This window comes from Apis dorsata, unplaced genomic scaffold, assembly GCF_000469605.1.
Source record: "Apis dorsata unplaced genomic scaffold, Apis dorsata 1.3 scaffold_292, whole genome shotgun sequence".
Classification (NCBI taxonomy): domain Eukaryota; kingdom Metazoa; phylum Arthropoda; class Insecta; order Hymenoptera; family Apidae; genus Apis; species Apis dorsata.
Window position 1 is genome coordinate 258038 of NW_006263567.1, and position 11384 is coordinate 269421.

The 11384-nt window shown below is 42.6% G+C and overlaps 1 protein-coding gene across 1 annotated transcript in view; it reads right to left on the reverse strand.

The window, feature by feature from the left end:
- The window catches only part of LOC102675102 (dopamine receptor 2), a 46382-nt gene that overhangs the window by 25378 nt on the left and 9620 nt on the right, over positions 1-11384 (reverse strand). Inside the window, exon 4 of the mRNA XM_031511095.1 lies at positions 10325-11384. Coding sequence (XP_031366955.1) covers positions 10325-11384 — 1060 coding nt within the window. The remainder of the gene's footprint in view (positions 1-10324) is intronic.

The following is an 11384-nucleotide window of genomic DNA, read 5'->3' on the forward strand; positions in this document are numbered from 1 at the left end:
TTTCGCGGATCGATTCCTCCCGCCGTGTAAATTTTGTTACATCGATAGCCGTCGATTTTTCATCCTAATCTTCACCTTTCATCTTCCCGTTTTGTTTCGCGATAATGAAACCGCTATTCACGACGCCCCGCTATTCTCTCGGGATTATTCAATTTGGGCCAAGTTTCGCGGTTATAATGTACAATCCCGCGCCGCTCTTTCTGAATGCACGCGCGAACCGCGTACGTACGCGTCCATTTTGTCGCCAGGGAGGGCGTAATAAGTGGACTCGGGAGGACAAGTTACACACCTATGTGTATCGCCCCATTTACATAACGTCCCTTACGTAACGCAAATTACTCGCGCCATGTATTAATTTTCCAAGCGTTTCTCGCTTCAATGTGACGTCGACCAACCTTTGCTTTATATATATATATAAAATTAAAGGTTAGGTTGAAGTTTGTTCGTTTCGAATTCGCCGTTTGTTCACCGACGTCGAAAAATCGTCTACGCCTTGGGAAAGTTCTCGGTTCGTTCTACTTCGATATCGAGGTGGCTCATTGAAACGTCTACCGACACGACCCGCTTGCTCCAGGACGAATGCATTATGTACGAGAACTCTTGGCGGTTGATTCGTAATGCGAGACGCGCGATCTATCAGCGCGTGTCACCCGCGGGATTTCCTTTCGACGTGTAATTGAGATTTGAACGATTCCCTCGTACTACTACCTAGGAGGCGAGGATAAATTATTCTTCTGATGGGAGAAAAATTGGAAAAAAAGGAAAAGGAAGGGGAATTGCAAATATTTGTTAGAATAATAGAGTAGAATGCAGAAGACAATTATTTCAACTGTTTCAACAGATTCTTTATACGTACGACGAGATATTTTCATTATCAAATCTGAAAAAAAAAAAAAAAAATGTTCGACTTGAATCGATCTTCCGTAAAATTTTGCGCTATTCGACACTCTGACCTACTACCACCAACCTAATTCGAGGAGAGGATCTAAAATTGAGTCGCCACGCTTTTAAAAAAAGCATTTTCCCGATAACGAAACCCTCTTAAAGGGTTGAAATTTGTCGAGCGACAAATAGAATGTTAATACCCGGAGTGGTGTCATTTATCGGTGTATATATACCGATTTCTTTCGCTTCCCGACGAAAAAAAAATGAATCGTTGGCGGGATCCTGGATTCGCAAAGCCGCCATTAAGCGTTTAAGGCGGGGAATTTTTCCTCGACATCTTGAAACGAGAGGAAGAAGTTTCTCTCTCTCTTTCTTTCTGCGGCTTCGAAACTCATTTCGCAGGAATGAATAAAAGTAATTTGCTAAAGAGGCCTCCCCCTCTCCCCTCGTTTTGTCCATCCGCAACTTGGATCTCCAATTCTCCCTCCCTCCACATCAATCGTGGAAAAAAAAAAAGAAAAGAAACACCGTTTACGCGCCCCCCCGCTCTGTTTCGCTCTGCCCCCTCTCAATATCTTTGTATCGCGAACAGAAGCCTTTTATATACGTGTTCCCGGGCCGGGAGACGCGTAATTCAAGAAGTCTTATCCTCGTTTCTGTGTCTTCCGGAACAAGGGTTCCCCGATGAATCTCTCTCTCTCTCTTTCTCTCCTCCCTTTCCGCCAAGTTTAAAGTCGAATTCAGAGGGGGGTATATTTTTCTCCCCTATCTCATCCACGCGTTCGAAAATTACGCCCTTGTCGTGGTGGTTTCTTACCGCGAAACCATCCGTCCAACCTCGATTGAAATTCTTCCTCCTCCGCTTGTCTCCTCCTCCCTTTTTTGCTCTTCTCTCAAAAAGGAGAAGAAGTACGAATTGTTCGAAGGATATAGTAATAGACCTTTGGATCTTTTGATGCGCGTTAAAGCGAGAGAAAGAAAGAGAGAGAGAGAGAAATCGATACCTGCTAAGTCTTGTTGCAACGGTTAGGGGAAGGGGTTGGTTGGTTCGATATTCGAAATAAATTAATCGAGCCAATTAAGAAGCTCGAGGAATGGTTGGATGGAGGAGGGGATAAAAAAAAATCTACGCTTTCGTTTAATTAAAATCCATTCTGGTGTATTTTTATCGGTTTTCATTCCGTAATACGATTTAGCGGGTGAAATAAGGGAAGCACGATATTTAATTCCCTGTCGAGTGATTCTAAGCTAGCGAGCTCCCTTTGGCTAGTTTCTTCGTTCCGTGCCACGATCTCCACGAGGATTAATCCACGAGGATTATTATAGATATTTCTAATTCCCCTAATCTTGGAGGCGCAACGACGAATCCAATAATTTTTTTTTCTTTTCTTCTTTTTGTCTATCGACCGAGATTTCATCGACAATTACCTTCCTCCTCGTTACTTTCCTCGATCGATTGCAAAAAGTTGAGAGGGGGAAAAATCCAGCCTTCAAACGTCATCTAATCACATCTAGATCCCATACATCGCGTCGGATAAGCTCGTCGCAGTTAACGGGTAGACGGATTATTATCATCCGTTTGAAAGGCGATTCTCGACGCATGTAACGTAACTGCCATTAGTCGAAATCTCTTGAAAGCTGAGAAGGTGGATAAAGCTGGCGTTGTTCATTTCTCGAAAGTGAGTTGAGTTGAGCAAAGCTTATTTACAACTATCCCCTCTCCTCTCGAAATGCGGCGAATCAAGGAAAAACAAGTATACACAACAAGAGAAATTTACAGGAGAAACCGCTTAAACCGATACGAATTATTCTTAATCGGCGGAGAATCTGGTAAATTTTCGCCGAGACCTAGTTATTTTCGCTCCCAACCGAAATCATTCCTGTCGAGGATCCCCCTCGTTGAACGTTTGACGTGGATCGTGCACATTTGAATAATTGTGGCTCGTTTGTTTAAAAGAGATATCTGTATTCGGTTACGGAAGTCTGTCTGCACACATACATATATATATATATCTTACGAGGAAACTCGGCTAACACGAAAATCCTGATTTCAAGTTTGTAAGTGGAGAGGGACGGATATAATGGGTTGTACATGCAGAGAATAAAATCAACCCCCGGAATTTTAGTAATTTTTTTTTTCACATTTTGAATTTGTAATCTCGCCCATCTCTGGAAATATTTCTTTATAATAGAATAATAGAGAAGTAAGATTTGAATATTGTATGGTACTTAAAAAAAAAAAAAAAAGGAAATGACACTGAAATTTTAACAAGGTCGAATAGAAAGATTGCTCACGTGCGAGATCCATTCGTATTCTATTCGTATTCGCAAAATTGACAAAATTGTCATTAATTGTTGATTCTAAATATATCACGTTTGTAAGTATTTCAAGAGTGACAAAAACAAAAAAGAGCCAAAGACTTGACGAACGGACAAAGATTTTTCCCCCATTTTTACGTGAAACAATTTAGTCTCTGTTCGTCAAAAATAAAAACTAAAACCGGGAATCGGTAAATCGTTGAAACATCCGAATAGAAGATTCTCTTTCCTTGTTCCTATTAACGTCCCATTATAAACTCGCCTCGGGCGAGTTTATTCATCGGTTTTCGGAGATGAACAAGATGCCTCCCTCTTACCAACGTTTCCAACTTTGGAATAATAATTTAACTCAGGGACACACCGGACTGAACTGGGCTAATTTGCAATCAACCGTGGACAATGCATCAATTTAGCCCGGCATCTCGGCCGAGTCGAAATCGATAATCGAGGAAATCGTATTAAAAAAATTTCGAAATTCCACTTTCGTTACACTTCTTCCTTCATTACGAGATGTCTTTCAGAAGAGAGATTCGAGCGCGTCTTCGTCTCTTTCCTCGACGAAGGCATCCCTTAACGGGGTTTAATTTCTAAACCGGTGAACCGTATCGGTGAAAAGGATCGCCTTTGAAGAGTTTTTTATTCTTCCCTCCCCTTTGTACATACGTGACACTTTGTATGTACGCAGGGAAGGAGCGTATATAACCAGTGTATCTCTCCTTTGAAATATTTTTCCGCCACCGCATTTGTCCCCGCGTGCACGTGTTATTAAAAGTTTAAACAAGTTTCCTTGCACGCGATGACGGGACCGTCTTCCGTGAAATCCTCCACCGACGACGACGACGACGACGACGAGATCTCTTTGATCTTTGTCCTCCCTGTGATGGACATCGAATTATCGCGCGCCGTCCCGCGCGTAAATAAAAATCTAAAAAAAAAAAAACAAGCACGGACGTGGTTGTGGTGCAACAGCTTTTCAACGCATTTCTTTTAATCCACGTTTGGGTATTTATTTTCTGCCTTCGTCTCTCTCTTTTCTTTTCTTTTTTTTTTTTTGATTCGTTTATTTTCATCGACACGTTTCAACAACGACCATCCTTCCATCACCTACAATATTTAGCGTATTAAACGCGTGTGAATCGCAAGTATCGTTTCATAAAAATATCGGATACCATTTCTTTTTTTTTTTTTTTATTATCCATTAATTTTTATTAAAGTCAGAGTCAGATTTCAGCAGTGGTAATAAACAAGAAGGCAAATTTTCGGTGAAAATTTATTACCGTGGTCATCCTCCACCGTGGTCGAGTGAAAAACTTTTCCAAGACTATTCAACTGGGAAGAGGTCTCCTCGTGAAGCAAAGAATAATCGAAAGAATATTTTTTCTCGACGAATCGATATCGGTCACGGGGAATTTGTTTGAAAGCGATGAACGTAAAGTAATAAGAGAAATCCAATGATCCGTAGAATTTCGTGCTCGAACAACGCCCGCCATTCTAACGTAATAACGTAATCTTTCCAACTTTGGTCATTGATTCTTTTTGGAGAGAGAGAGAGAGAGAGAAACAAGAAGAAAGTCGTCGTTCATCGACGAAGAAGAAAAGCAAGAGAAGACAAACGCGTTCTCACAGTGATATCGCGTAAGCGAGTAGATGGAATGTAAGAACGCGTGTCGCGAGGAAATGATTTTTCTTCCTTTCGAAAAGAGAAAGAAACAGAGGAGCGTGTAGACTTGTGCTCTATATAAACCATGGTGTCGGAAAAGTAATTTAATATTCGCTGCATTCCGGCTTCTCTTCACCGCGATGTTCAGACGCTTCTTATTTTCGCTTATGCGTTAATTTACACGGGTCGGCCACATTGTGCAACGCGCAGACATGCAAAATAGATGGAAATGCGGAGTATTTTTGCATCGCGAGGGGCTGCCTCGACCGACTCGAGGTGTGAACGGGATACGAATAACACCTTTGTTTCGTCGTCTCGTTTCTCATTTTTCCTTCCACGATTTCCACGATTTATTGAATTTATAATCGAAAGATTCGAGTAAAAATTAAGGGAGAACGAGGAGTGGAACAAAGTTCGTTCGCACGAGTTCGGATAAGGGGACGTTTCGTAATTCTTGCTTAGAAAACGCAAACTTCGAAAATTTCTGGCATCTCGACCGATACTCTTACGCCAATTGTTTTTGCGCCAATATAATTCGGTAGGATAAAAGTTCAAATACGAAAATTTTCCGCGCCAATAAACCAATAATTTTACGATATCTCTACGGATGGTGGACGGACGTCGAAACCTTGACTCGAATGCGGAATTCTTCGCGTGACTGAATTTATTATACGCTCGCCTACAATTACATAGACGTTCGTTCGTCCCGAAAGAGGAGAAAACTAAGATTCCGTTTTCGTAGGAGGATTGGTAAGTAAAAAAAAAAAAAGAAAAAGAACAAAAAATCGAAACGCGAAATCGATACTTGCGCCCCGTTCGAAGTTCGTATCGCTGTTATCCGGCAAATATATATTGCACGATTGGAAATTCTCACTTACACAACGTGTATGGTAATTTAAGGGATGGTCGGATCGTTGCATGACCGTCTCATCCTGAATAAATAATGCTCTACCGATAGTTTCGACACTCTATTGGCTCTCCATCGAAGGGGATTAACGTTAAACGGATAGGCAGTTTCTAAACTGCGATATCTTTTCCGAACGATCGATTTTCGATCTTTCGAAAATTTTCCTTCCACAATTTCTTTTTTTTTTTTTCCATCCCTTAACGCGAAAACGCGTAAATCCAAGATGGAGAAAAAGATCGGCTATCTTTTAACTCAAAGCTTTTTCGAGGTTTTCGAGGAGAAGGGGAGCTTAGCAGAGAGGGAGAGAAGAAACAAGGGGACGTTTGAAAAAAAGTTCAAGCCGCACAAAGAAAGAATATATCCTTTGGAGGAAACGTTTTCGTTTGCTTTATTTCCAATCTTCTTTGTCGACGAAAGCGAAAAACCTGTTATTTCTCCGACTGTTCCCCCGCTTCATTGTCGTTTATTCGATTAAGTAATTTTGGGAATGAGTCCCCGTCGCGCGGAGCGAGAAACCAACGAGGTTGACCCTAAAATTTTCTCGGGAAATTGCATTAATGCCGTGGCGACCTTTGAAATTTCATTGGAATATCTTTTCTCAGAGATCTCTGAGAAACGGTGTCATACCAGAGCTTTACGTACGTTTTTCCCGACAAAGAAACATTTCTTTTGTCTTTTGCGAAACGTAATAATTTTCGAACGAATTAATATCCGAGAAATCGTTTTACCATTCTTTGTTTTGCCATTCTTTTCCCCTCTTCTCGAAGGATATTAATTCTTAAGTCGATCGAAATATTTCGTTTCGATTCAGATCGATATAATTCGATTGTCAATACGTTAATTTCGTTTTCAACAAATACGAATTACGAGTATGTACGTTTTTTTTTTGTTCGTACAAAAAAGAAAGGAACGAAACGATATTCAGAGGTTTTTCAAACTAGGCGTCGAGTTAATTTGCGCGGCAGTGAATATTTGCATAGTACTTCTCATCCATTTTGCTCTCGTTTATCTTCGCCTTCGAGAATAGTTTCTCGAGTTGGACGTCATCGACTTTTTCTTCCTCCTCCTCCTCCTCCTCCCGAAGAAGTGGAGTATTTTCACCGATTACCGTGCCCCTCGTTTACATAACAAATCTAGTCCCCTAATCAATTTTTTCAATATAAATTTTAATTTAATCCCTCTCAGATATATATAAAAATCATCTTAGAGATATTTATTTTCAAAAAGTTTGCAGGGACGACGGAAACAAATTAAACAAACATTTTCCACTTCGCGTAAATCATCCCTATGATTTTATTCCTTTTTGGCAACCATAACGCGTCTCGGGACACGAATTCGTTCCACCAGAATTTTATCGACGCTCTTCGTTTTCCATCCTACGCGATTTCTTTCGACCTTGCCTCCCACTCTCCATCCCCCTCTATTCTCTCTCTCTCTCTCTCTATTATTCACCTTCCTTCCAAAGGAGATAAATTCCAGTTGTCGCCCATTCTTTCGAATTCGTGAATTCGTTTTATACGGGAAACTGGGGATAGTTGTCGAGCGAGGGGAGGGAGGGAGGGAGGGAGAAAGACGGTTCGGTGACACGACAATTATATCGCCGTAAGCGAAACGACCGATCGTTGGAATATCGATGAGCGTACAGGCGGACGGTGGTGAATACGCATTATGCATAGGGTGCACACTCGAAAGAACACGTACACACAGAGAGAGAGAGAGACACGCGCGATAACAATTTGACCCCGTTCAGATAATAATGGCGCGTACCTCGTAACTTAACCGTAGGTAGACACAGCGGTCTAATATTTTCTTTATTAAGCGCCAACTGGCTCACGAACCGCGATAAATCCTCGCTGATTTGTCAGTGAATATATAACCGGCCAGTTCCCCCGTTTTCTAAATCGCTCTCGTGGCGCGTTATAATTTGTTATAAACGTAACGAAGTGTAACGTCGTGGGGGATAATGATTTGAACGATTTATCGGGGGGGAGAAAAAAAATGCGTGGATAAAAATTTATCGTTGAAAAATCGTAGAATCGCGATGAACAACTTACTACACACGATCGATTCAAGAATCCCTTCCTCCTCCCCGATTCTCTTGCGAACGAAGGATTATTATTATCATCCGACCGAGTCGGACAAGAAAATAGCGTAATGTTCTCGAGTCTTGGTTTTTCGCGGGAAGAAGCGAGTCTGGATTGAGATAAATACATCCCCCTTCCACGATCCATCGAGTTAATGCTCTTCTCGCGCCATCCTTTGCTACCGTTGTTCCGGTCACCTCTTTCCGGCAAATATCTTTTCCTCGCTCTTCGCTCGCCTTCTGTTTCACTTACGTCCTCTCCGTTATTTCCCGTCGCAACAGATATCACGGTTATTTATCGTTGAACGGTGTCGTCATTTTTCACGGACCGTATTACGTACGTATACGAGCGTGTGGCGGGACCCACCACCCGCGGGATACCTGGTCGAAACAACTTTTTGAAAAATCAGCCTCGAGGGTGTCTCGTTTCCACGCTCGGATACTACGAGAAAAGATTGATGGAGAAGCATTGGATCGATTTCGCGTTTACCAGGAATTCCGCGTATTTTTCCTTCACTTTCGATGGCTTTGATTCGTAACCAAATATCGTTATCGATAATATTAATAAAAGTAAGTAAAGCGATATTCCTAATATTTGTTCGTTTCGAGTTATTTTTTTCATACGTTCGTAATATCGTTAAGAGTATCGTTAATACGAATAGAGATGATCGAAGAGTAAGACGTAATTTTTTAACGAAGCTTGTTCGTTCATATATTTTTACGTGTCGTAATGATAATTTTGAAAGAAGATAGAGGATTGATACCAGTCATTCCTGTTCCATTAACGATATTTTAACGTTATAGATATATCAAAAGCTATCGATAGATGTCGTTATCGATAATATTAATAAAAGTAATTTTCGAATTATTCTATTTCTCCTTCGTATTTGGATATACTTTTTGATACGTTCGTTTGTATAATATTTTTACATGTTAATGATAATTTCGAGTAGAAAAAAAAGGATAGAGGATTGATACCAGTCATTTCTCTCTTCCATTAACGATATTTTAACGTCATCGATATATCAAAAGCTATATCGATAAGATATCGATAATCGATAGTCGACCAAAGGCTCATCCCTTTTGTTCAGTGGAGTTCGAAGGGCGAGCTGCGTTCGAGGACGGCGGACGTTCAGCTTTAAAGTTTAACGGGCGATAGTAAGTAGGATTTAATTAAAGGGACAACGGTAGACGCGAATTCTTTCGCGTTGAACCGATCCATTCCATTACCTGTCCGTGAAGTTTTCATTTTACCATTTGCCCGAATCGTTTTCGCGAACGTGTGTGCGCGTAATTAAATCGCGTTGTTTGCATACCTTCCGCTTTCTCCTGAAACTTTGTCGCCAAACATTATTCGGCGCATCCATTCGCGATGCAGGAACGAACGGCACGCCGGAAGTTACGCCGGTGATTTGTCATCGTGGCTTTAAAAGCGTACGAATGAAACGCCGCGGCCTTTGCCGATTCCCCGCTTTCCGTTAAATGGGTCCGTTTAGAAAAAAATAGGTCGAAACGGAAGTTTTTATCATTTCGTTTGTTTGTCATTGATAGATTCGATTTCTAATTCTATTATAGAAAACCGTACAATATTCCAAATTTTCCATCGTTCGTGCGAAAATTTTTTAATCGAATTTCGACAATTCTCCGATCCTAGGCTATTTTACTCTGATTTTACTAGTTTTTAATCGTAGCGTCAGAGAAAAAAAAATGATCGGTGAAATGGAATAATTTTTTAATCGAATTTCGAGAATCCTCCGATCCTAGGGACTTTTAATTTTACTCGGACTTTTTAACTTTTACTAGTTAATTAGGAGAGAACACTATGCGATTGGTGAAATAATTTTCCAAACGATTCTCCATCGTTGTTCCGAGAATTTTTTGATCGGATTCTCCTTTTTACTCGGATTTTACTAATTAATCGTGGCATCAGAAAAAACACTATGATTGGTGAAACGGAATAATTTTCCAAACGATTTCTATCCTTCGGTCCGAGAATTTCTCCCCTTGTAGTCGTTTTAGCGAAATTGATTATCGATGCAGACCACCCATGTCGCCCTAAGATTATCCCGTTTTATCCGAGATTTTCCGGTTTAATAGGACCCTTGAGGCCTCCTCGTCCTCGTCATTCGGTTTTCCTATATTTTCTTCCTCGTCGTCCACTAATTGCTCGGATAGATACGTTCAGGCATTACTCTTGGATTCGATAATCCCAAATTTCGCGTAATCACTCGGAAGATACACGCGTGCCTTTAACTCTCCTGCGCGATTACCGTTAACCCATTAACGCCAACGATCGAAATAGATTTACCTAATGTCTTATCACGATCCGTTTCGAACGCCACAGATTCCTCTGTGGATACGAAAAAGAAGACAAGAGGAAGAGAGAGAGAGAGAGAGAGAGAGAGAGAGAGAGAGAGAGAGAGAGAGAGAGAGAGAGAGAGAGAGAGAGAGAAAGAGAGAAAGAGCTTACCTACGAAAATCTCTGCTCCAGCAGGCGTATATGACCGGATTCATTCCGCTGTTTATCCAACCCAGCCACGTAACAGCGGCGAACACGATCTTCTCCTGCCATATGCACTGGGAGCAAAAGCCCGACCAGAGGTTGACGACGAAGAAAGGGAGCCAACAGATGATGAAGACGCCCATCACGATCCCCAACGTCTTGGCCGCCTTCTTCTCCTTGGCGAACTTGGCCAGTTTTCGGGACAGGGAGAAATTGTTGCCCCTGTGCTGTTTATTGATCCTCGTGGACGGGACCCTGGTTAAACAGTTGTTGTGCTGGACGGTAGTGAGCGGCTCCTCGAGATCCTGGAGGTCCTCGGGCGTGCTCGAGGCGGTGCGGAACAGGTGTCTCGCGTCGGTGTTGGTTCCACCGCCCCGATGTATCCTCAGAGTGAGCTCCAATTCACCGGAGGCCATCAAAACTTGCTTGGTGCCCAGTTTCAGGCTCTTGGTCTGGATCACGGCCGCCCTGTATATCTTGTAGTAAGTGAACACCATTACGAACAGGGGTAAGTAGAAGCTGATGGTCGACGAGAAGATGAGATATCCGAGGTGCTCGGTGAACGGGCACTTGTCCTCGGGCACCTCCTCCGTTCGCACGGCCCTCCACCACACGATCGCCGGGAACGAGATGGCGCTCGAGCAGATCCACACGATCGCGATGAGTATGGCGGCCCGTTTCCTGCTCATCTTGCTCGGATAGGTGAACGGGTCGGTGATGGCCCAGTAACGATCCAGGCTGATGACGCACAGATTGAGGATCGACGCTGTGGAGAACAGGACGTCCAACGAGCGCCACACGTCGCACCAGTCGGTGGTGAACAGCCATCGGTTCTCCAACACCTCGTAAATGGCGCTGAACGGCATCACGACCAACCCGACCAGGCAATCGGCGAACGCCAACGAGGTGACGAAGTAATTGGTCGCCGTGTGGAGATACCTCTCCCTGACCACGGCGAGGATCACCAACGTGTTGCCGAACACGGTCGCCACCGAGAACAGGAACAGGAGTACGGCCAGGCCGGCCC